The 26,281-nt window shown below is 46.4% G+C and overlaps 1 protein-coding gene across 2 annotated transcripts in view; it reads left to right on the top strand.

Moving 5' to 3' along the window:
- TTC7B (tetratricopeptide repeat domain 7B) overlaps positions 1 to 26,281 on the top strand; it is a 1,510,908-nt gene that overhangs the window by 1,054,912 nt on the left and 429,715 nt on the right. The window contains exon 20 of one of the 2 annotated variants that reach the window (XM_085626530.1): positions 24,723 to 24,733. The exons of the other annotated variant lie outside the window; for it this stretch is intronic. Within the exon in view, the coding sequence (XP_085482656.1) occupies positions 24,723 to 24,733 (11 nt within the window). The remainder of the gene's footprint in view (positions 1 to 24,722; positions 24,734 to 26,281) is intronic. 2 annotated transcript variants of the gene reach the window in all.

The following is a 26,281-nucleotide window of genomic DNA, read 5'->3' as shown; positions in this document are numbered from 1 at the left end:
CTTACCTCGAACAAAGAAAGAAGTATGTGCTTTTCCCAGCCTTCTTGGCTATTACAGATGGTCCAATCCTCAATATTCAGACATAGGAGGGCCCCTAACAGATTTGCTGAAAAAAGTAATACATAAACATGACCTTTAGGATCCCCCAATGAATGTTGCAGACACCTTTCGACCATCACCTCTAGTCCAATATTGACCTCTCCTCAGTTTGATTGGCCATTTATCTTGCAAACAGACGCATCGGAAGTGGGAATCGGAGCAGTTTTGTCCCAAATTAATGATGACAGGTTGGAGCTGCCCGTCTTGTTCATAAGCTGAAAGCTCTTTCCCCCGGGACAAAGGTATCCAGTTACAGTGAAGGAACGCCTGGCCATTAAATGTGCTGTGGAGAAACTGCTGTATTATCTGGAAGGGAAATCCTGTGTTCTATATACAGATCATGCCCCTCTGACATGGATGAGCCGCAACCCAAGGGTTGTTCTGCGATGGTTTTTGTTATTGCAACATTTCATGTTTGAGGTGCGGCATCACCGGGGTGTAAATAACTGTAACGCTGATTTCCTATCCAGGCTTCCTCTTTTCCCCGAGCGGGAAAATCCTGGGGTGGACAGGGGGTTTTGGCAGACTGACCTGTCTCCAGATCCGAGGGGAAGGATGAGGTGGACAAATTTCCCTGGCACATTCCCACCACCTATTGATGCTGGTGTTCTCTGTTTGGAGCGAGTGACAGGAAGTCTGGTGATAGAGATTGAGGTGTTCAGTCCTTTCTTCCCTACTATCAACAGAAATGAGAAACAGGAGAATTGCTCGACAAGGATACTGGAACATGGGCCCTTGAAATCCGGTGAGCATATGACTTGTGACCCGGAGCAAGGCGTATGAAGTGAACTATCAACAGTTGAGAGGGTGCGGAGATGAGCAGAAAGATTTACCAAAGGAAACCGACTTTAATTTGGGGGAGACAACAGCACGTGATACCAGAAACACTGTGAGCCAGGAGACTCGACTGTGAAGAGACGCATGCTCAACCGGTCAAGGTCGGGAGAACGCCAGGAGGATACCATCACTACGAGTTGCCCAGCCACGCTCCAGTAGCAGCACAGTACGTTCGACAGTCTGAATCTTGCCGAGAAATCATTTGCTTTGACTTTATCATTTAATTTGTGTGTTTCCCTAGTGCTGCTAACTAGGTTTACGCCACTACTTTCGTTGTTCTTATCCTCATCCTTTAAGAAATATCTACACTTTGTCGCCTGTCGTGCTTTACATGATGACTTCCCGGCTCCCACACCAACCCTTTCACCCCTAGAAAATTTGCTGCATTCACCGTCACCACGCAAACTTGTTAGACGCCTTTATACACGCATGCAAACAACTGCTCCATTGATGCGACCCGGAGCGTTACAGGGGTGGAATGACGAGCTCCCTATCCCATTAACCGAGGAACAATGGACATATTGCTGCTGTCAACTTACTGAGTTATCCCCTAACTATAGGCTCCGTTTGTTATATTTCAAATTCCTCCACAGGTTTTACAGATCTCCTATAGGACTATACCGTATGGGGCTAAGAGTGGATGAGAGCTGCTGGCGTTGTGGGTTTGCCCCTGCCTCTTTCCTACACATGGCCTGGGATTGCCCAACTCTTACCTCATTTTGCTCCACGATTTTCACATCAATTAATTAGATTATTGGTGTGTCCCTATCAGCATCCCCTCTATTCAGACTGCTGGGCTACGTCAAGGATACGCCCATTAAGAAACGCAAACTACATGCACTACTTCTGTTATTTGCTAAACGCCAGGTAGCCGTGCGCTGGGGGAGGAGGAGGGAGCTCTTGACTAAGGAATGGATTAAGGAAACAGCGGAGATGTTGTCCATCTTCAGGATAACTGATCTCCCTTGAAGAGAGTGTCTGAAGCTCATTAGAGCGTAGAGACCTGCGGTAAGTTCTAAGTAATTTATGTGGTGAGAGGATTCCACTAGAGACCAAACACCACCAGTGTTCTGATTGAGGAAGCAAACACCCCAACCATGAAGGCTCGCATCTGATTCTAAAACGAACTCGAGTTGAGCCAAAGATCGCTTTGCCGTTCCAGGCATCCAAATTCTCCATCCACCAGGAGAGTTCCGATCTGGCTTCCTGATTTAGGGACACAAGATCACCGTACCACAGACCGGATCTCAGAGCTTTCGCTTTTATCCTTTGGAGTTTCCCGTAGTTGAGAGGTCCGGGGAAGACAAAAGGAGTCCTAACAGTCTGGCTAACTCCCTTAGAGTTAAGGAATCCTGCTTTAGAACAAACCTGATCTCTTTGCGAATTTTGCATATTTTCTTTTGTGGAAGTAAGAGAAGACACTTTTGAGTATCTACGGTAAAACCGAGAAACTAGGGATCTCGAGGGAGTAAGGATCGACTTTTCCCGGTTTATAATAAAGCCTAGACTCTCTATGAGATCCATTGCAATCTTCAGGTCCTTCAAGATCTGAGAGTGGAGTTGGGACATGATGAGAATGTCGTCTAACTATATAATTAAGCGAATACCTCTTTCCCTCAGAAGCGAGGCGATAGTTCTCATAATTTTTTTGAAACACCAGGGGGCAGAGGAAAGACCGAAAGATACGGCCTGAAATTGAAAAAGACGGTTGTTCCAAACGAACTGAAGGACGGGTTGGTGTTCTTTGGCCATTGGGATGGTAAAGTAAGCTTCTTTTAAGGCTAGTTTGACCAACCAGTCTGCTTATAGAAGAAGGTCTCTCAGGAGGTGAATACCCTCCATTTTAAAATGTCTGTAGACCAGATACTTGTTTAATTCCCAAAGATTTATGACGGGTCTCCAACCTTTCTCTTTTTTTTTTTAACAAGAAAAAGAGTGCTTACAAACCTCTTTAAACTCCAAGGAACCTCTATGATTGCGCCTTTTTGAAGCATGGAGGTAATCTCCTCTTCTACAATTTTTTATTGATCCTCTGAGAGGGTTAGTACTCTCGGAAGAGACGTTTGTGTGGGGGTATTGATAAAATCTATTCTGAAACCTTGGACAGTTTTCAGTAGCCAGGGATCTTGAGTTAAGGTTTCCCAAATGTGGAAAAAGAATTGAAGCCTGCCCCCTACCCTTGGGGGAAAGAAAAGTACTTACTTTAAAGAGTGCTATACCAATCCTCTGTTCCGAGAGCCTCTCCCTATTTGTGGGTAGAGTTGAGGGATGGATGGGAAGAAACCTCTTCCGGAACCTCTGAATCTTGAGAAGGGCCTTTGGTTGCCATGGCCGAAAGAAAGGCCCCCTTCTTCCAGCCCGTCCAAAAAGGTTAGAATTAAAAACGCGCCTCATATTAGATTGTACTTTGTCGAGGACGGTAAAGGTGGAGACGTACTTGCCAATAGATTTAATCATATCCTCACCAAAGAGGAGGCACTTGGGATTTTGCGAGGGTTCTTTTTTGGCCATATCCCCCAGTTTAGGCTTGATCTTAGTAAGAATCACTCCCCTTCTTTCAATGTTAAGGCTTGCGTTTGCATTGCCAAGGAGAACTTTGGCCCTTTGGCCCCAGCCTCTGATGAGATCAGTGTCAAGAGGGGTGCCGTCAATGTGGCATTCTTCAACCATATCTAAAATTCTGGACAGAGGTCCTAGGATGTCAAGAAGGCAATCTTGACAGCTCTTAAGGGACCTTTCTATACCCTTCCTGGGGTCTCTTCTAATCAAGTCGGGATCAAGGTTGGGGGTCTGACAGACCTTATCCTGTATTGCGGGTCTAGGACATTCGGCCCTGAGGATACCACGAGTATCTCTTTCCAGGGCGTTTCTGAGCCATCTCTTAATGAATTTTGCAACATGGTCCTGGGGAAACTAATTAGAGTTTCTGGGGTGAGAGATGTTAAGGGGAGAGAACATTTCTTCGCCCAAAGGGTTGAGGATGACATTCTTAGACGAAGTTGGGGTTTCTTCCTCAGTAGGTTGGCTGTTACATTCAAAGTCCTCATCGTCTAAGTCGAGGACAAATTCGTCACAAGAATTAGGGGACCTATCTTCGTCCTCAGTATCAATGTCATCATCATTATGAGCACTTCGATAGTTTTTGCCGCTAAGGACACCCATGTTAGTTGTGCCGCAAAGGACACCTGAATAGTTTGTGCCGCTATGGACACCCGAAATATTCGAGGTGCGAGGACCTCCCATAAGGTTTGAGGTGCTGGGACCTCCCAAATTAATTGAGGTGCTAAGACCTCCCACAGTGCTCTGGTTAGGCTCAATATTCTTGGATTTTTTTGGCTCTTTTCCCCTTATTAGTGGACATGTTTTCATTATGAATGGTAGTGAAACCTTCATTAGAGTAGTCCTGTTCAGAAGGAAAGGGTCTTTTAGTGGACATAAACTCCTTAAGGGTGTCCAGCATACAGGGCTTCATTTCACTTTGAATACATTTTTTAAAAGAATCATCAGTAAAATTGGGGGAGCTTGCTAGAGCATCATCAGAGTCTAGGTCCGAAATTTAGGCTCAGAAGGAGGATAATCTAGAAGGGAAAAGGTAAATACGCCCTTTTTTCGTATGTAAAACGGTATAAATTATTACAGGATTAACCTATTAACTTTTTTTTTTGGGTCTATTTTAAAAAACGAAGGGGTAAAGGCTGGCCAAAAGGCAAGAGAAAATACTAAGGCTATGGGGTACGAGTGACCGGAAGCAGCTGATTGAAAGAGAACAACTCTCAGAGGTTGCTTGAGCTCAGCTGCTGCCGGAAGGTGCAGAGGAAAGGACCTAGGCAATAGGAGGACGCAGCGCTCCCGTTACTAAGGTCCGCTCTTTGAAAGGAGGGCCGCTCTCGAGCGAGAGGACGCAAAGCCGAGGGGGAGAGGAAACGCGGTCCAAATGAAGGCGAAAACAGGGTAAACGAAGGAGAAAAGCGAGGCGGCAAGGAAGCGCGTTGCCAGAGCGTTCCGCAAGCAGAATAGGCTGCAGGATTCCTCATAAAATTAACATCGCCATGAACAACATTAAGATTGGGGGAAAGGAGAGATCGGAGCGCATCAAGCGGGTGCGCTTGCCCAAAGTACAAAGAGACACGAACTCCGGTGAGGAGAAGTGGGAATGAGGGCGGGAGAATGCTGAAAGAGACCATAAATTGGGATCAAGACATTGTGAGGGGGGTAAATCCCTTTCAGGGCGCTAGCAGGGCAAAGTTAAGGCAACAGATATTAAGAGAGAATCACAATAAGGGTAAAATACAGGAACTTATCTGCTTGTGAGCCGCATTTAATTTACAAGGGAGATAGGTCTATAGTTTTTATAGTGAGCAGTATTCTTGCCATCTTCATGAATAAGACAGATTGTTGCTTCTGGAAAGGTACCTGAAGTGTAACCGATCGTGGTGAAAAATTGGAATAGTTTTAGTAAGTGAGATAGAAGAATGTTCGAAATGTGATGAAAAAAATCTACTGTGAAGCCATCTGGACCAGGTGTCTTCCCCTTACGTAAGTGCATAAGCACTTGCGAGGTTTCCAGTTTGGTTATGTCTGTTCCTAAAGAATTGAAATCAAGATGTGCAGGAAAAGATTTGGGAGTACGCTGAAGATAGGAGTCGATGTGGACAGCCAGTACTTGAGATTCAGCAGTATGTAAAGTTTTATAAAATGCAGTAAATTCCCCAAATATATCTTTATCTTTAAGCAGAGTAGTTCCCTGTGAACTGGTCAAGAAGTGTATTTTGAATTGATGCTTTTTAGCCTTAAGGTAATTAGCTAGTAAGTTACCGGCTTTATTTTGGTCACTATAGAATCAGGCACTACTTTTTGGCAATAATGAAGAAGACTCATTAGTTGAAATTTAATTAAAATGTAGTTTAGCTTCAAGAAGGTTTTGAAGATCACTACTTGATTTAGAGGTATAGTATTTCTGTTCTAAAGCTTTAATGGAGATTAATAAGGATTTGTAGTCTTTAGTACGAGTTTTATTCTTATTTAATACCCAATAATAAAACCCCGAGCAGCAACTTTAAAAGTATCCCATAAAAGTTGGAGTGAAGTATCCGAAGAATCATTAAGGGAAAAGCATTCAGAGGTTAAAGACATAAAAGATGCAGAAAACTTAGTGTGTTTTAATAAAAAGTTATTGAACCACCAACGATGTGGGTGAGGTTAAAGAAGAACAAGTTCAAATCTGTGATTAACATAGCATGATCTGAAAGGTTGATTGGGCTAATGGTAGATTTGATAATATTTTGGGCTAAAGATTGGGAAATAAAAATGTGATGTAGTCTACTAAGGGATCCATGTGTATTAGAGTAAAAAGTATAGCCTTGTGAAGTGGGATTACAAAGTCGCCATAAATCAATTAAAGAGATTTGCAAAACAGTGGAGTGAAACTGTTTGTGTCTTGTGTGGATGAAATCTGACTGAGGACTGCCTAACAAAAAAGGTCCATAATTTGGTTGCAGTCGCCTCCCAAAATCAAGTAAGCACCCTCATATTGCAGACATTTTTGTAAAATTGTGGGCCAGAAATGAAAATCAATTTGGGCTGGAGCACAAACATTAAAAACTGTTATGGGAATTGTGTTAGTAATTTGACAATAAGCCATCTACCGTCAGTATAGGTTTCCTGCGAAACAACCTTAACATCTAAACTCTTTTTACACAGAATTATAGCACAATGATTTTATAAGAAGGGAGACACAAACACAGAGCCTACCGAGCCATGTCTAGGCATTAAAGCTTCAGTGTCAGTTTGGTGAGTTTCTTGTAATAAAACTAGGTCTGGATTACCTTTAGCTAAATGAGATAACACTCTGTGTTTTTTATAAGGTTAAGCAATCCTTTTATATTTCATGAAATTATTCTGAATGTGACAAGCAAAAAACAAGTATGAAGAAATCAGGAGGACAATCCAAGCTGTGAAATAATTGCAGAATCCAAATATCGTAAGATACGGAATGGAAAACATAATGAATTGGAAAAAACAAATGGTATTCAAGATAAGAAAAGGGGGAAAAGAGGAAAGTAACAAGAGGTAAGGAAACATGAAATAGGACAAGAGAAGACAGAACATGTCAAAAACTGATGACTGAAAACACATACCTTGATATATTCCAAAAAAAGACTTGGGGTGGTGACAACACAGATGTAGATGGCACATCCCACAAGGGCCAACACCAACAATGGAACGGAACGAAAGAGGATTGGAAAAATTCCTATAATTGCACATTTCTGTGAGGAGAGAAAAAATGGAAAATAGCATATAAATATATAAGAAAAACATCATAACATAAGATGGAAAACCACAAGAAATGTTATGAAATGCACTAGCAGCTAGAAGGGCCAGTTGTGTCCATAGTCGCAGTCATGTTAGAGTTTATAAATCTTCTGAGTGCGGACGGATCATCAAATGGGATAGTTTTGTTTTGATAGGTGACCCTGAAGCAACAAGAATGAAAGAGGCCATAGCAAGCTCCCAAAGTACGCAGTGCAGGACGAAGGTTGAGAAAATCTTTCCGTCTGTTATGCATAATGTTGGAAATGTCCTGAGTGATAAAAATCTTCTTTCCAGACCAGCTAATCTGTCTCTTGGATTTAGCTGTGATGAGTACTTTCAAAAGGTCAGTAAACTCTAAAAAGTAGATGATCACTCCTCTAGGTGTAGTATGCGGAGCAGAAGTGGAAACACAATGACCTAGTCTTTGTGCTCTCTGTACATTCAAGTTAGTGGACGGCGGAAGATCCAATAATTGTGGGAAAAAGGATGCAAAGGAGGAAACTGATCCTCTTCCCCCCATTCCTTCTGGAAGACCATAAATGTGTAGATTATTATGTCTGTTACTATTTTCTAAATCCTGAGTGTTTCTTTAGTTGGAGTACTTCTTTTTCCAGAGATGCAGTTTTCTTAATATCATCCTGTAAATCACTCACTCATTGTTCCACTTCAGATACTCGTCGCTCCATACTGGACCATTTTTCATCCACATTTTGTATTCTCTTGTTGGTCTCTTCCACAAATGGGAAGAGAGCTCTTATTTCCTCTAGCAAAATTTCCATTGAAATAGTATAGGGTGCTTTTTCAGGAGATGGAGGATCTTGTTTAAGTCGTTTGTTTGAATAGGACACTGTGTGCTTCATGGTGGATTTAGACGCAGGTAAGGAATGAGGAGTAGCAGTTTGCGCCATTCCGTCAGAAGGAGGAGGGTTATCCATTAAGTGGTCATTAAAATGCGAGTTTTAGACTGAGAGCTTCCACAACTACATTTCTTTATTCTGCCCATATAGCAGCTGCGAAGAAGATTTAAAAGAAGCTAAATGGAAAGCACTTGACATGAATGAGTGAAAGGAGCTTTATGCAAGAATTCCCTTAAAACCAGATAAATGATTAAAAAGCTGCACCCAGTAAAATTATTAAACTCAGCTACTATTCAGTGCCTTAAAAAAATACAGGACAAACTATACCATGGATTTAAAAGTTTAAAAAACGAATTCCTGTCCATCAAATGAATAAATGAAGTATGATAAGTCAGCCGGTGACATTCTGGTGAACAAGGAAGGATGCTGTATATTGCTTAGACAACAGCAGTACACAAAATCTCGAATGGACATATTTTAGAAGTCAGGAGTGTTGCAAAGAACGAATCATGGTATGATCTGCTCAAATGACCTCCAAAAAGAGTGGCAAAATTATAGGGAGAGGCTAGCCAATCTTAAATTCGGTGAGAAGTCAGTCTCTTCAGTAAGCAAACACAATGGAGGTTCCCTTGAAGTAATTGCCCATAGGTGGCATTCATCCTTGCAGCATTTGGAGCATCTGGAAATGGTTTACCCAGCTATTAGCACTTGCCAAAGATGTTATTCTGACGAGGTGCGGAGCACTCCTGTTAGGTGGCCATCTTATGTGGTGTCGATGCCATGGCCCCCCACAAGGACTTGTTTTGGGAGTTGATATTGTTGAATAACTGCTCCAGTGTGTGTCAGGCACCAGCCAAGTAGTGACTCCACTGGAATCTCAAGGCACAGCCCTCACACAAAAATGCAAAGACTTAGACAATAGGTTTGGGAGGTAAAACGTGTCGCTCAAGAACTTCTGAGAAGAAGCATAATGGGCTCCACTCCAGCCCTCTTTCATCAAGGCTTGAGAATCCTTTGTTGTTGGCAAAAAAAAGTGCAGAAAGTGGGGACAAAGCTGAACAAAGCACCTAACCAATCACTAGATTTAATGCCAAAGCTTGCTGTTCTCCATGAACGTAGCACGTTCTTAGAGCAGGCAGATAACAAACCCATGCATAGTTTAAAGACTACTAAATGGCAAGATCTAGCAGCTGTAACAGTGACAGGAAGCACCGTTATCATCTGGTGATCAAAGAACTCAGTCATAGGAAAATCAGATACCAGTGGCCTTTCTGGAGGGCCTCCAATTTAAATAGTTGGAAGCTGAACTTGCAGTGGGATTGGTAGAGGAAGTTGGAATTTACTGGATATCTCCGGTTATGGGAAAGAAGAGCAGGAAGCAGACTTCAGGAAATGTCAAGGTGAGCAACAAGAGATTTAAGGAACCCCATTTGAAGCAATGATGAAAAAAGATGAAATTATGAAGGATCATATTGAAGACTCTTAGGTTTTGTGCAGTGAAGTTAGCAATAAAGGGAGCCACCTTTGTCACTCTCCGGAACGACATATTTTAGTGGATTTAAAACGAAAAGGTTGCCTGAGATTCGAAACCTGGCTCTCATTTCAGACTTATTTTCTTACTTTGTGCTACTAGTCTTCTTTGTTGATGCAGCACTAAGGGGCCAGCGTTTGGGTCAAGCCTCTAAGGAGGCTATGTAAGATTCTTCTGTACCAATGGAGGCAAATGGGAACATACCATGGCAGAATGGCGAGGGTTTTACCAATTTACTATCTGTCTTCTTTTGTCATATCTTGTTGGCTGTAGTTCAGATTTCAGGGGGTGGAGGGAGAAAGATGCCCACGGTGGAAGACCTTTCTTAAAAACAACATAGAGGGATAAAACAATATTTGTCAGCTCTGTGGATTTTTAGCTAATCTCTACATGTAAGTGGGTTCAGCTAGCTGAGAAAGTGGCAAAGGGTTTAGCACTGCTTGAGGGTGCAAGGAACAAATATATTATTGCACGAAATACATTTCTGTAAGGGAATCAACACAAAAATGAAGTCCAATCCAACCCAAACCATTGCATCACATGCATTTAAAACACTGGTCGTGACTTTTTTAGTCAAACTTATTTTCCCACTGCAACATACTCTAACAAAAGGGGCCCATGCAACAGATTTGTTCTGCCTCAGTTTGACTACTGAGAAACCAAATTCACCTTGCTGAACATGTACGTCACCAATGTAGACCAAGACCCTACATTGCTGAAAATGTATTATCCTCGTGTTCTGTGTTGGTGTGTTGCAGAGGGAGGTTAATTTGGGGGGGGGGGGGGGGGAAATTTAGTTCCAGATGCATTCCTTGCTGGTCTAACCCTCAGGGGCCCACAACTAAAGATAAAAGCAAGAAACTGAAAATGTTGGTTCATGATCTTGGACTAACAGATACATAGTAAAATCTTAACATTCTGTGGAAGATTAGTCTTGGTGCAGCGCATTTGTATGGAAATTGACTAACTTTGATAGCCCATTGCTATTGGTTCAAGTATAATGTACAAAAATTTAAAATATCTTTGAAGAATTTCTGACAAGCACAGCTCAGGGCAGAAACCAATTGCTTTATTCCATTTTAGCCAGCTGCCTCCTCCAGCTATCTCACACTGCACATTCTAGAATGCAGGTAGATATAAGATCACACATGACATTACGATACCCTAGGCAGATAAAAGTAACCAGGCACCTCATATCTCCCTCTTCTTTCTAAAGGACCGTTATGAAGCATATATCCCCATGAAGAACACCAAAGTGCTATCAGAGAAACAAATACTGACTTAAAACTAAAACAGCACATTAAAATATGTAAGTCTGGACAAAGACAGCGAACAAAGTGTAAACCAGAAAGTTGAACTTTGTCTTTCTGTTAGTGCGGTCTCCTGGAGATTCGCTTGGCTATTATATGTCTGGAATTATCTCGATCTTTAGCAGCAGTGGACTTACTATTGACAGTATGCCTTCCTCTCACAAAATGAGGAGTACTTCTGTCCACAGTTCAAGAAGAACCTTCGTAGACAATCACCATGCTGAGATTCCATCTCCTACCAACTATTATTTTGGCGGCGTTTTTGAAGGGTTTAATTACTTTCAGAGACTTTAGACCAAAGCTTGAAGTCAACAGGGGCACAAACCATGATCCAGTCACCATCACTGAAGAAATCTTTAACAGCATGCTTTAATCAAGCAATCAAAACTTATTTGTCAAGTGCGGCTATTCACTTACAAGGGTATTCAGGTGCTGGATTGCTGGCCTTCGTCGAAGAGCCAGGTCTTCAGTCTTTTCCTGAATTCTGCCAGAGAGTTTTATGTCCGTAGGTGGGGAAATGACATTTCAGGACTTGTCGACGAGGTAGGTGAAGGAATGGCCTCCACTGTAGGTTCGGCGGATGCGTGGTGTCTGTGCGAGGGTGAGGGAGGCAGAGCTTACGTCTCTGGAGGGTTAGTGGAAGTTCAGTCAGTGGTTGATGTATGCTGATTCTTGGTATTAATGGGCTTTCTAGGTGTGTGTCAGCATTTTGAATTCGCATCCTTTCTGGATGGGGAGCTAGTAGAGGTTCCTGAGGAGGAGGGTGATGTGAGTCCGTTTGGGCATGTTAAGAATGAGTCTGGCCACTGAGTTCTGTATCGTCTGGAGTCTCCTCATGAGTTGGGCGGTGGTTCCTGCGTACAGCACTTTCCTGTAGTCTAGCCGGCTGGTGACCAGGGCTTGAGTGACGGCTTTCCATGTGTCGATGAGGAGCAATTTGAAGAGCCTTTGGAGCATGCGGAGAGTGTGGAAGTTGGCGTAGGATACTGTGTTGATCTGTCGTTTCAAGGTGGGTTTGCTGTCCAGATAATGCTGAGGTTGCGGACATGGTCTGTCTGTTTGGGAGTGAGTCCGAGTTTGGCAGGCCACCAGGTGTCGTTCCACGATGAGGCGTTGTTTCCAAAGATCAGCTCTTCGATCTTGTCCGTGTTGAGCTTTAGACATTTGGTCTTCATCCAGTCGGCCACCTTTGTCATGCAGTTGTGGTCATCGGTTCTCGTGGTGGATGGGTCTGCTGAGAGCGAGAAGATGAGCTGGGTGTCTTTGGCGTAGGATATGATGTTGAGGTCATGGGTTTGAGAACTTTGGCGGGGAAAGGGAGCTGCGAGATGGGGCAGTAATTTCTAAGGTCGCTGCGGTCGGTGCAGAGTTTCTTGAGGAGGCGATCTGACTTCTGCATGTTTCCATACGTCGGGGAAGTTGGCTGTGATGATGGATGCATTGAGGATGGTGGTGACTTGGAGGTGGATTTCCTTGCTTCCGAGGTTTAAGAGACGGTGGGGGCAGGGGTCCGTGGGAGTTCATGATGGCTGTGGTGTTGTGTGGTGAGCTGTTCCCATGTGGTGAGCGGATGGCCCAGTTTTGCATAGATAGCGAGAATGCTACATATTGAAAAACATGTTTGACATGGAAAATTGTGAAGCTTGAGTTATAATTTATAAGGTGCACAGATTACTGTAAGCCGAGATACGTCACTGGATGGGCAACACTCCCAGGAAACAAAGGTACAGCAACTAGACCTTCCTAAAGTTGAAACCTTTGAGGCTAAATGTAGTACATCCCCAGGAGTCCTATTGACTATTCACAAATTGCTGAAGAAGGGAAGCCCGCAGGAAGCTTTGCCCTGCCAAAAGACAACAGATCATGTATTGGGCAGGGACATTAATAATGAGGCAAGGGGCCTACTCTTGGCTTATAAATAAAGTTTTTGGTCATGACAAATTGCAACAGACCCTGTAAGTGCTGAAGGGGCAAGAAACATGTTGGCCACAATATAAAAACCTCAAGTGCATCATTAAAACCCTTCTTAAAGTTCAGCTTAGTTTTTAGGTCTCGGCTAGCAAAGGCTGCTCTTGCGCAGTCTCGCTCGCGAGATTTAATGACTTGGAGAAGAGGGGCTTGAACCCACCCCTCTTCTCTCCTCTTCTCCATTGGCTGGCCTCTTAAATGCTGGTCAGCCATTGGAGAAGAAGCTTGTCTCTCCAAACAAGCCCCGTCGTTTTGCGATTCGGGGGCGTGTTTTTTGTCGATTTTTCTCTGGGCGTGTTGTTCGAGAAAAACACGCCCCCGAATCCGAAAATGCCGCTGCCTTTCTCTGAGGCATTTCTGCTTTTCACCTCGGAGAAAGGCAGTGGTGTGCTTGTTTTCTTCTGGGAGTAAGCCTCTCTGTATTCAGATGCTGCCTGTGTGCCTGTTTTCTGCCTCGCCGTGTGCTGGAATCCAGAGTTCGTCCCTCGGGGTCGCGTCCACATCCTTCCCCGTGCCTGAATGGGTGACGTAACCGGCGCTCATGTCAGGCGCTACTAATCTCCCCGTGCCGAGATGTGTAATGAAAAAATGGTGCTATGTGGCGTGCTCCAACACCTTCCGGTCGAGTTATTACTTTGTCCGTCGGCTACACTGCCGACTTTTGTGCTGGAAGCCAGAGTTCGTCCCTCGGGGTCGCGTCCACATCCTTCCCCGTGCTTGAATGTGTAACGTAGCTGGCACTCGTGCGGGGCACTCCAAATCTCCCCGTGCCTGAATGTGTAATGTAAATACAGGGTTATGTAAAGCGCTCCAATAACTTCCGGGCGAGTTCGTGCCATATAAATATATAACTCTGCCAGCTGGTGCTTTCGTTCTACTGCTGCCTACATCGGGAGAATAAAGGGGGTTAAGAGTGCTGGTTAAGTGTTGTGTTGAGGGTTGCGTCCACATCCTTCCCCGAATGTGTAACGTAACCGGCACTCATGTAAGGCGCTCCAAATCTCCCCGTGCCTGAATGTGTAATGTAAATACGGGGCCATGTAAAGCGCTCCAATACCTTCCGGGCGAGTTCACGCTATATCATTACTTTGCCCGTCGGCTAGACGGCCGACTTTTGTGCTGGAAGCCAGAGTTCGTCCCTCGGGGTCGCGTCCACATCCTTCCCCGTGCTTGAATGTGTAACGTAGCCGGCACTAATGCGGGGCGCTCCAAATCTCCCCGTGCCTGAATGTGTAATGTAAATACGGGGTTATGTAAAGTGCTCCAATAACTTCCGGGCGAGTTCGCGCCATATAAATATATAACTCTGCCAGCTGCTGCTTTCGTTCTACTGCTGCCTACATCGGGAGAATAAAGGGGGTTAAGAGTGCTGGTTAAGTGTTGTGTTGAGGGTCGCGTCCACATCCTTCCCCGAATGTGTAACGTAACCGGCACTCATGTAAGGCGCTCCAAATCTCCCCGTGCCTGAATGTGTAATGTAAATACGGGGCCATGTAAAGCGCTCCAATACCTTCCGGGCGAGTTCACGCTATATCATTACTTTGCCCGTCGGCTAGACAGCCGACTTTTGTGCTGGAAGCCAGAGTTCGTCCCTCGGGGTCGCGTCCACATCCTTCCCCATGCTTGAATGTGTAACGTAGCCGGCACTAATGCGGGGCGCTCCAAATCTCCCCGTGCCTGAATGTGTAATGTAAATACGGGGTTATGTAAAGTGCTCCAATAACTTCCGGGCGAGTTCGCGCCATATAAATATATAACTCTGCCAGCTGCTGCTTTCGTTCTACTGCTGCCTACATCGGGAGAATAAAGGGGGTTAAGAGTGCTGGTTAAGTGTTGTGTTGAGGGTCGCGTCCACATCCTTCCCCGAATGTGTAACGTAACTGGCACTCATGTAAGGCACTCCAAATCTCCCCGTGCCTGAATGTGTAATGTAAATACGGGGCCATGTAAAGCGCTCCAATACCTTCCGGGCGAGTTCACGCTATATCATTACTTTGTCCGTCGGCTAGACTGCCGACTTTTGTGCTGGAAGCCAGAGTTCGTCCCTCGGGGTCGCTTCCACATCCTTCCCCGTGCTTGAATGTGTAACGTAGCCGGCACTCATGCGGGGCGCTCCAAATCTCCCGTGCCTGAATGTTTAATGTAAATACGGGGTTATGTAAAGCGCTCCAATAACTTCCGGGCGAGTTCGCGCCATATAAATATATAACTCTGCCAGCTCGTGCTTTCGTTCTACTGCTGCCTACATCGGGAGAATAAAGGGGGTTAAGAGTGCTGGTTAAGTGTTGTGTTGAAGATTTGTGGTGGGGGTTATGAGCAATGCCAATAGCTCTAACTTTAACAATGCCAAGACCATTGCATTGTAAATGCTTGTTAACCTTGGCAGGGATCACCACTGGGAATAAAGTTATATACCAAACAGGATGATCTATAGTCAATTTTACAAAACTCCCTTCTCAACCTACCATTCCCCTCCCTACCCTATCTATTCAAGGGCACTATCCAAAGCCATAGAAAATACCAGGTGGGAGAAAAAAAGGTCTCCGACAAAGAGCTCCCTTTTGAGGGGCCGGCTGGAGATGGCAGAGAGGAGCAAAAGCCCGAGGATGAGCCATGCCATCTAGGTGGTTGAGGGCTTATGCATCCTTTAAAAGATACCACTGATGACCTTTGAATAAGGTTTTCATGTTGAGAACTCTCTATTTGAGCACACTATTGATTTTGGGGAAAGACTGTGTTGGATCACATTCCAAAAGTCCTCTCTTTATCCACTTTGTTTGTGAATCAGGATCCAGCATACATATTTGGACGACATGCCCAAGGGTAATGACGTCGAGAAGGGGGTTTTTGAACAAAATAATATTATTTTAGAAAACCCAAGCAGCAATTATTGTAGAGGTTCGCTAGGATGGGACTTGGGGCTGGAGGAATGTCTAGATTGGGTGGACAAATTCTACTTGCTTATCAATGGTTCGGATGCCTCTAGTTCAGAGGATCTGGCAGGGGCTACGTGTACATCAGAGGTGGACAGTGGTTCAAACAGCTTATCTGATGAGCTGACCTCTACGGGTAAATAGGCCAAACGCCATAGGAGATCTAAAAACAAGAACCATAAGACAACTGGAGAAATGATAACGTGTCTAAAATGGGACTGCCCCTCCACATAACCGGTTTATGTGGAATCCCGCAATCAGCATCAAACCTCACTGACTCCTGTAGAGGCAGTGGCTCCGCTCGCAGAAACAGAGGAGCCTGCACTTAAGCTAATTTACGATTCTATCAGACAACATCTAGAAGAAACCCATATGGGTGTACGGGAGCCGGATTAGCTACTAAAAACCACATGGTGCAATTAGGAAGGTGTCCAAAGCTTGCTCAGAAATTGGTGAGATGATCGTGGCTGTTGAAAGCAGGACTGAGAGAGATCTTGGTTGTGTTGAAAGGTCAAGCAGAAGCTCTGGTTTCCCAAATCTCAGACATCCAATAGAAACGTTAGGACTTTGAGAACAAACAGAGGCAAAATAATCTTCGAATTCTGGATTTGAAAGGTGTGGAGGGCAGTAACCTAAGGGTGTGTGCGCTAAATGTGTTTAAAGGTGCTTTCCCTGAGCTTTCATCCTGGAATTCGGACCAGGAAATACAAAGAGTGCATCGCTTTCACCTTATGCTAAAAAACCACACAAGCAGCAGGGAGATGGGACAACCAAACCTAGAGCTATCATTATTTACTTTGGAAACTTTTTGGTCTGGCAGGCCTTCTTCGAGAAGGCACATCTAGATGGGAAACACAGTTTTGAAGGGCACAATTTCTTTTGCTAGGCCAGATTTCTGTCATGCAACTGTGGAAAGAAGGTGGAGGTTCAGCAATTGATTAAGCCATGCCAAGAAAAGGGAGCCGAGGCTTACCTGATGTACCCGGCTTAACTCAAGATTATCTTTAAGAATAACACTAGAGTTTTCTTTTTGGATGTTAAAACTAAGGAGTGTATTGATGAATGTGTTAAACTGCACTTAAGGCTTGTGATATAGTAGGATGATATGCAATGTTAATCAGCTGTGCTGTTGTCTTCACGCTTTAATGGCGTTAATTTTAGGCATACTTCAACCTGGTGAAAGGAGAGCAGGGAACCCATCACTCTGCCAGCTTAGGGCCTGGCTGCTTCCAACAATAGTTTAAGGGAGGAGTGGGGTGGGAAACCCAGGGTAGAAAGGGGACTTTAGGAGGGGCAAAGGGGAGGTTTCGGGGTTGCGAGGAGCACAACGCAAATGTAGAGAATAAATAGGAATGATAGAAGACGATTTCTTAAGTGGATACCGGTTAGTGAGGCAGTGAGGGGATATAAAGCTAGTGATATGAGTGGGCTTATCATCTTTTTCTATGGCTGGGTGTAAGGTTCACGTAATCAAATTACAAATTTAGATGACCCTGCATTATTTGATTTTTTTGTAATGCAGAGTTAGCTTTATGGCTAACACCAATCATATTATTTGGATCTAAATATCAATATAGCCGAAGGACTGCTTGACTCAACAGATAGGTTATTCAGATCAGAAGCCTAGAGTTTTTCGGGCATTTGATCTAGAGTTTTTCGGGCATTTTATCACCTTAGGAGTAACAATAGGCTAGTCGATATCTGGCATAAAATACGACACCTGATCTTTGATACATCTGTTTTTTTCAGTTCCCCATAGGAAGCATGTTTGGATGGATTATGTTTTTTACATCCTTTAGTCTTGTTATGTTCCCCAACCTAGGCCTCAGTAGCAAAGCGACCTTTTACCTACATTTGTCCTACCTTGCTCAGCATAACGGTTCTAGCACTGACCTTTTGCCCAGTTATGTGCTGAATAAATGTCGATTGGGTTCCTTGAAACTAGCCTAGTTTATTATGCATGAGGATTCTAAGTAAAATCCCCACACATGACGTACATAACAGGATTAACAAACTCTGTACAAAAGTCATTGCTATCTTCATCCTAGAGCGACAGGGCTACTTTGCATAATTAGTTATTGATTCAAGCTCATCTACATAATCTTACTAACAACATATCGATTGAAGTAGAACCCGAGGCTACCCTTTCGGTATAAAAGAACCCCCCCTTCACTAGGTAACTAGAGGAGACGCCTCCGTGCTGACACAAGACACGGAGGTCCCGCCGACTCGCTAGGTAGGACAATTTCAACGTTGGTAGCCCTTTGAGGCTACCCCAGGCTGAGGTCGACTGGTTTTTCTGGGGATGTCCAAGCTACCCTAAGGACATACTCCTTGATGGCCGTCGCCTGTTCAGCGACAAAGCAGACAACGAGCTAGAGCGCTTCAAGAACTCTCGGGCTACGGCCAAGTCCTTGGGCCTCTCCACCACCCACCCTGCGCAGTCTGCTTTTCGCCCCTTTCGTGGCTACGGAAGGGGTGCCCCACCACATTCCTCCCAGAGCCACAGGCCGGCACAAGCTGTTCAGCCCCTGCACGGCCGCGGACGTGGGACTTACCGCCGTGGGTCTGGGGGCTGGTGAGCAGGCCAGTCCACCACCACCCCCTCTGCAGCAGCCTCCAAACCCTCCTAGTCTGACCTTTTAGGGCCACTAATCACCAGTGGGCAGCAGGATTCGCCATCACCTCCCCTACTGGCACACCATCACGTCGGACAGGTGGGTTTTGCAAATAGTCAAAAGGGGCTACTCCCTCCCCTTTGAGACTACAAATCCATCCATCCATGCCACCTCAGCACCATCGCATGTCGGAGGATCATCTGGCTCTTCTCCAACAGGAAGTTTCGGCTCTCTTGGCCAAGGGAGCCACCATCGAGCGCTTTCCTGCCCTAGAAGTAGGTCCTGGTTGCTATTCCCACTACTTTCTGGTGCCCAAGAAGGACAAAGGCCTGCGTCCTATCTTGGATCTCAGGAACGTCAACCCCTTCCTCCGGAAGGAGAAGTTCAAAATGTGGATGCTAGCTCAGGTCCTGTCTGCCCTCGACCCTGGAGACTGGATGGTAACGTTGGACTTGCAGGACGCTTACTTTCACATCAACTGTCCTGCCGGCCCTCCGGCGTTACCTGCGGTTCACAGTAGGCCACGAGCACTTTCAGTTTACCCTGCTCCCCTTTAGCCTTACCAGCGCCCCTTGGGTGTTCATGAAAGTGAGGGTGGTGGATGCAGCTCATCTGTGCAGATCAGGGGTTCCAGTCTTCCCCTATCTCGATGACTGGTGGTTGAAGGCGAGCTCGCCACAGGCAGTCGTCTCCCACCTCCAGACTACGGCGGACCTCCTGCACTCGCTGGGGTTCATTATAAACGTGCCGAAGTCACACCTGATTTCCTCTCAGAAGCTCCTTTTCATCGGAGCAGTTCTGGACTCAACGCAGTTTTGGGCTTTGCCTCCCGAACAGCGAGTCTGGGATATTCGGCTATGATTCCGATCTTTCAGCCTCTATCCCAGGTTTCAGTCAGAATGACCCTGAGGCTGCATGGCCTCATGGCCTCCTGCATCCTGCTGGAGGATCATGCCAGGTGACATATGCGGGCTCTGCAGTGGGACCTGAAGTTCCAGTGGGCACAGCATCAGGGGAATCTGTTCGATTGCGTTCAGATCTCGAAAGGCACTGCACGGCCTATGTAAGAGGGAGAGAGCGAAAGTTTTTATCTCCCCCGGGCTTGTGATTTACAGTTATTTGCACTGCTTGGTCTGTTTTAATCCCGTTTTTTTTAAAAATACTTTTTACTTGCTTTTAAAATTGGCTTTTATCCTGCTGTCATTTCTGGGACATTAGGGGGCTTTTTAATCTTTGCGATAGTTTAAAATTGTATCCGCTTACCCGCACTATCACTGCAGCTCACACTAGCTCGAGGCAATTGTCCTGCCCAGCCGCCATCTTGGGTCAGGCGCGCTTGAGCAGCAACACCTGGGGACTTTAGGCAACACGCTATTTAGCTTGCGCGCTGCGCGAATGCGCCGCTGGCGCGCCGAGGGCGCGCCTAAGGCAAGCCCGTCTGCGCCTGTCCGCGTCCCGGCTGCGGCCGTGGCCTGTTACTCTGCTCCACGGACGGGGGGGGGGGGGGGGGCTCGTGCAGCGCTGATGTACGGTAGGGATGAGCTACTTAATTTGTTTTTACCTTTATGCCCCTCACACCCTCAGTTCGATCTGTCGGATGCTCAGTAGCATGTCTGTTCTATATGTGGTTTTTGTCTCCCGGACTCTTCTTCAGCTGTCTCATTCGCCCCAGGCCATCGGCCCAAGCTGGATATGGCACCGTCCATCTCTGCCGCCTTAATCAATGTACGCTCCTTTAAAAAACATCACTCCGACATCTTTGAGCTCCTCTCTGATCACCCTGTTGATCTTCTGTTCCTCACGGAAACATGGCTCGATTCCAACTCTGACCCTTTTGTCACTCTGGCTATCCCCGCGGGTTACAAAGTTGCTAGGGCTGACTGCTTAGAAGGAAGGGGTGGCGGTATAGCGGTTATTTTCAGAGAAAAGTGGGAGCTTATTAGGGGTGAGTCTCATGCTTGGGGGTCAGGAGAAGCGTTAGACTTTAGTATCAGGCTTTCCCCGCATTTTCTACTTGGGGGTTCGCTGGTCTATCGCCCCCCTGGTTCTGCCAATGCCACCATTCAGGAGTGGGGCGATAAGTTAATTTCTAGGGCGCTTCGTTTTTCGCAGTTCCTATTCCTCGGAGACTTGAACATACATTTGGATCAAGGGTCGTGTACTGATGCTATTGTTCTAAAAGATATGCTTCAGCTTGCCCAGATGTCTCAATGGGTTGTCCTCCCAACACATCAGGCTGGTCACATCCTTGATCCTATTTGCTCTAATTTTAATATTCTAGTAGAGGATCCTCTTCCCCTTGTGTGGTCTGACCACTTCATCACTTTTTTCTCCTGGAAGGCTGGCCCTCCCCATGCTGCCGAATCTATCTCGCGGAAACCAGCCTTTAAGAAGGTGGATCCCGCCTCCTTGGCTGGGGCCCTGGCGGCCTCCAGGCCGACCCTTACTGGTGATTTTGTGGAGACTCTCGCTAGCTTTACTAACTGGCTAGAAAAGTCTATGACCCGGCTGGCTACTCCCACTTCCTCTCGGTCCTCGAGAGTCTCGCCATCTAAACCTTGGTTTTCGCCTGAGCTACGCTCGCTCAAACAAGAGTGCAAAAAGCTGGAACGGATTTGGCGTCGCCAAAAGTATTGTCTGAGGGCCAGGCAAAAGATCTATTACTCTGCCATCTTCCAGGCTAAAAAACAATACTTTACAGACCGTATTGAGCAGGCTGGTAATAATTTGAAGGAGATTTTCCACATAGTCCAGAGTTTTACAGCCCCTGCCGCTCTTAAGTGCTCAGGCCCGGCCACGGATGACTGGTGCAACACCCTCTCCTGTTTCTTCTCGGATAAAATCCGTTTGATACAGCAGTCCCTGCCGGTCTGTGTGGCTTCCTGGATGGAAGATGGACGGACTGTGCCTCTTCAGGGGGCCTTGAACCACGTCCTGTCAGTCTTCTCTCCTGTCGATCTTGCTAGCACTCTCAAATTACTTAAGGGCCTTAAGTCCGGCTCGCCCTCGGATTGCTGTCCAGCCACATTGCTGGCAGCAGTCGCAGAGACCATTAATTCGGAGGTCAATGCTATTATTAACCTCTCCCTTGGGGAGGCTTGGGTTCCACCGGAATGGAAACAGGCCAAAATTCTTCTTTTATTGAAGAAACCGTCCCTTGACCCCCTCACTGCCCGGCAGTTACCGTCCTATCTCCCTTCTCCCCAGCCTTGCTAAGGTATGTGAGAAGGCAGTGACTAGACTACTCTCCGAATTTGTGGAAAGATCTGAGGCCTTGCACCCAGCTCAGTCTGGGTTTGGGCATCTTATAGCACGGAGTCAGCGCTAGTTAAGATCTCGGAGGCTATTCGGGACTGATTAGATGCTGGTGGCAGAGCAGCTTTGGTGATGCTTGATCTGTCAGCTGCATTTGACACGGTGCCGCATGCCAGACTGCTTTCCCGCCTCTCCGAGATTGGGGTCTCTGGCCTGACTCTGGCCTGGCTGAGGTCCTTTCTGGAGGGTCGTACCCAACAGGTTTGGCTGCCTCCCGCAGCCTCACCCCAGCAGGAGGTCTCTACAGGTGTCCCCCAGGGCTCGTCCCTTAGCCCCCTCCTCTTTAACATCTATGTTACACCGTTGGTCTCTCTGGCCGAGAAGTTGGTGGCTAAGGTGATAGCCTATGCCGATGACACCCAGCTTCTTTTCACCTGGGGCAAGGGGGAAGATTCCGTCCTGCCTGTGCAGAAGTGTTTGTCTTCGGTATTCGGTTGGCTTGCCAGGGCTCAACTCAAGTGCAATGAAGACAAATCGGAGATCCTTCTTTATGGTAACTTCCCCTCGGACTTCAGATGTAAGATTTGGCCCCCGGATTTTCCCCCTCCCTCTTCTAATGGGAGCTCCTCTAAAAACCTTGGAGTTTGGTTCGAGGACAATCTGTCATTTTCGGTCCAGGTGAAGAAGATCTCGGGCGGTTGCTCTGGCCTTCTTATGGTTCTTAGGAGTTTTCTCCCTAGATCGGCTAAGGAAACGGTTGTTCGGGCATTGGTTTTGTCCCGCCTGGACTATGCCAATGCCCTATATGTTGGCCTGCCCGGCTACTCCTTGAATAAACTACAAGTGATCCAGAATGCGGCCGCTAGGCTCCTTCTTGGCATCGCTAGAAGTTGTAGTGTTCGCGTTCATCTTCATGCCCTGCATTGGCTGCCCCTGATTGAGAGGGTTAAGTTCAAGGCTTTGGTCATCGCCCACAAGGCCCTACATAATTTGGGTCCCATCTATCTGCAGAGGCGGTTTGCCTTCTATGTTCCGACTAGAGCACTTCGCTCGTCAGCTCTTTTACTTGCTAGGGTTCCGCGCTTCTCCCGCTCTAGGATTGGGGGCAGCTCGCTTGCTGTCAAAGCTGCCGTTGCCTGGAATGCTCTCCCATTTTTCCTGCATAATACTCAGGACCCAGTCTGTTTTAAGCGTCTCCTTAAAACCTATCTGTTTCCATAAGTTTCCTTTAGCTCTTTACCTTGGCTCTCCCCCCCCCCCTCCCCCCTTGGCTTCGCGCGGGGACACTCCTCGGAGTAACTATTGCGCGTTATAAAAATATTTAACATAACATAACGTCAATTGCAGTGGTGGCTTATGAACCGGGGTTGGGTCAACGGCAAAGCCCTCTCGGTTCCCCAACTGGAGTATGCAGTGGTGACGGATGCATCACTTCTAGGGTGAGTCGGCCACATGGGACAGGCGGAGATCAGAGGCCTCTGGTCTCCAGTGGAGTCTGGGCTTCACATTAACCTTCTGGAGCTTCTGGCGATCTGTCTTGCACTGAAAGCATTCCTTCTCTCTGTCCGGGGAAGAGTAGTGCAGGTGTTCACGGACACCACCACCACCATGTGGTACTGCAACAAACGGTGTGGTGTCGTGGACCCTATGTCAAGAGGCTCTTCATCTCCGGACATGGCTGGAACATCAGGGTATATCCCTGGTGGTTCAACACCTGGTGGGATCACTGAACGCCAGGGCGGACGAACTCAGCTGCAGGTACATGATGGATCACGAATGGTGTCTTCACTCGGATGTGGTGCAAGGTCTCTTTCAGCAGTGGGGAAAGCCTTGGTTAGATTTATTCGCCACCGAAGAGAACGCGCAATGTCAGCAATTCTGCGCGTTGGAATTTCGAAGGCAGCACTCGCTAGGCGATGCTTTTCATCGCAAGTGGAGTTGCGGTGTTCTATACGCCTTTCCGCCTATACCACTTCTGCCCAGAGTTCTGAAGAAGATCAAGCGCAACTGGGCCCAAGTCATTCTTGTGGCTCCGGATTGGGCACGAAGAGTCTGGTAGCCCGAGCTGTTACACCGATCCGACTGCCTCTTCGGGAGGATCTTTTGTCGCAGCAGCAGGAGACGGTCCTACACCTGAACCTGTCCAGTCTCCACCTCCTTGCGTGGAGATTGAGAGAGGACAGTTGAGGGCCTTTGTCCTTCCTCCTGAGGTCCGTGATATTATATTGGCCGCCAGGCGTCGCACTACTAACACGGTATACGCCTGCGGATAGAACAAATTTGTGGCATGGTGCACAGCAATGGCTGTGGATCCCCTTTCTACGGTTCTCTTGTTCCTCCTGTCTTTGGCCCAGCAGGGCTCTTCTCTGGGCAATCTGAAATGCTACCTCTCAGCCATTTCAGCCTTTCTTCAGCTTCCTGATCAGCCTTCTCTTATCAAGTCCCCTGTTGTACATCGCTTCCTTAAGGGCATTACTCATCTTTTTCCTCCTGTTCCCTTCGTAATGCATCAGTGTGACTTGAACTTGGTTCTTACTTACCTTATGTGCGCTCCCTTTGAGCCGCTTCACAACTGTCCTCTCAGACTTCTTACTTTAAAGACTGGCTTTCTGGTTGCCGTCACCTCTGCTCGCAGGGTGAGTGAGCTACTATTTCATTCTCCAAAGCTTCCTTTTCTGGCTGTTCATCTGGACAAGGTTGTCTTCAGAAATAGACCTTCCTTTCTTCCCAAGGTGGTTACTTTTTTCCACATTGGTCAAACCATCACTTTGCCCACCTTCTTTTTGACCTCTACATCCTTCTAAGGGGGAAGAGAGACTCCACCGTCTGGATGCCAAAAACGTGCTCTTTCCTTTTACTTGGATCACACCAAGCAATTCCGGGTGGATGACCAGCTCCTTGTTGGCTACGTGGGCGCCAAAAAAGGTCGGGCCGTGCACAAACAGACCATTTCTAGCTGGGTCGTTTTGTGCATCAAAGCTTGCTACTCTTTAGCAAAGAAGGAGCCCCCAGTGTGACTGCGTGCCCATTCCACCAGGGCGACGACAGCGACCACTGCTTTGGGACGGGGAGTTCCCCTCAATGATGTCTGGCAGGCAGCTTTGTGGGCATCTCTGCACACGTTCACAAATCACTATTGCCTGGACTGCCAAGTCAGGAGAGACGGCTTCTTTGGCCGTTCTGTTCTCCAGGACTTTCTGGTGTGAACTTGGTTCGCAGACCCACCTCCAGGGTTGGTATTGCTGGGGTATCTATTCTAAGGTAAGGAATCTATAACTGTCTCTTTCAGATTAACAAGTTACTTACCTTCGGTAACAATATATCTGTAAGAGGCATAGATTAGTTATAGATTCCTTACTGCCCAACCCATCCTCCCCATTCTGCTAACTGACTTCTAGGGTCAGGGAATCCCGTTCAGGTCCCTAGTTTTGAGCACCAGTGGTCAGTGTCTTGCATGGCTCTGCGCTTCTGGCATGGAATGTCGTGTAAAAGAACTGACGTCAGCGCAGCGTCTAAGTAGCTACCTCAATGTCATCCCGGCGACCACGACGCCAACGACGAATGCCACCTTTCGACGCGCAGGGGTACTGCTGGCGAAAAATTCTCCGGATCGAGTCCGACGCCTGGGGGTAATTCTAAGGTAAGGAATCTATAACTAATCTGTGTCTTACAGATATATCGTTACCGAAGGTAAGTAACTTGTTCATTAACAATATGTCAGCAAAGAAAGCAGCGGAAAAATATATGACCTGCAAAAAGGGATTCTATGAATACAGCGAACATGTGGATGTGGAGCATCTGTTGGCGGTAGGTACTAGACAAAAAGTGAAATCTGGGGAGATCAAGGAGTCGGAGACAGCAAGGTTCATTCTAGTACTAATATAGAGGGAATTCAGGAGGTATTCTGAAGTTTCGGAATGCGCGATGAAAAAAGAAAGAAAATGATATAAAGAAACATTTAGGCTTAGTTTCTGGATGCAAAGTAAACCCCGAAGATCGGGAAATCTTGGAGCTACCTATCAGTAGGGACGAGATTTATGTGGCTCTTGCTGAACTCCCTTCTGGTAAGGCAGTTGGGGTACATAAAATCCCACTAGAATTCTATAAAGTTTTTTCTCAGCTCTAGAGATCGACTTTAATAATATTTTTCTGGAAGCTTAGAAAGGCCAACATATACCTGAATCCTGGGAGTCAACTAACATAGCCGTATTTCTCAAAAAATGGAAGCCTTCAGAAGATCCCTGATTTTACAGACCTATAACCTTAATTAGTAGTGACATATAGCTCTACTCTAATGTATAAGCTACAAGGTTAAGTCATATTATCGTAAAGCTGGTTTCGCCAAGACAGCATGGTTTTATACCAGGGAGGGAAACCACAGACCATATCCCTCGGGTCATAGGATCGTTTGATGCAGCAGCTGTCTTTGAAGGTCCCATTGCCCTTGCCCTGTTAGACGCAGAAATGTTGTTTGATAGGGTAGCCTGGAATTATCCCTGGTGAGGACTTTATTGAAGCTACTCTAGCAGTATATCAAAATCCTTCTGCTAGGATCCAGATT

Source organism: Triturus cristatus, chromosome 9, assembly GCF_964204655.1.
Source record: "Triturus cristatus chromosome 9, aTriCri1.1, whole genome shotgun sequence".
In the NCBI taxonomy this organism is placed as follows: Eukaryota; Metazoa; Chordata; class Amphibia; order Caudata; family Salamandridae; genus Triturus; species Triturus cristatus.
Note: the sequence above shows the minus strand (reverse complement) of the source record. Positions and strands in the feature narration are given on the sequence as shown.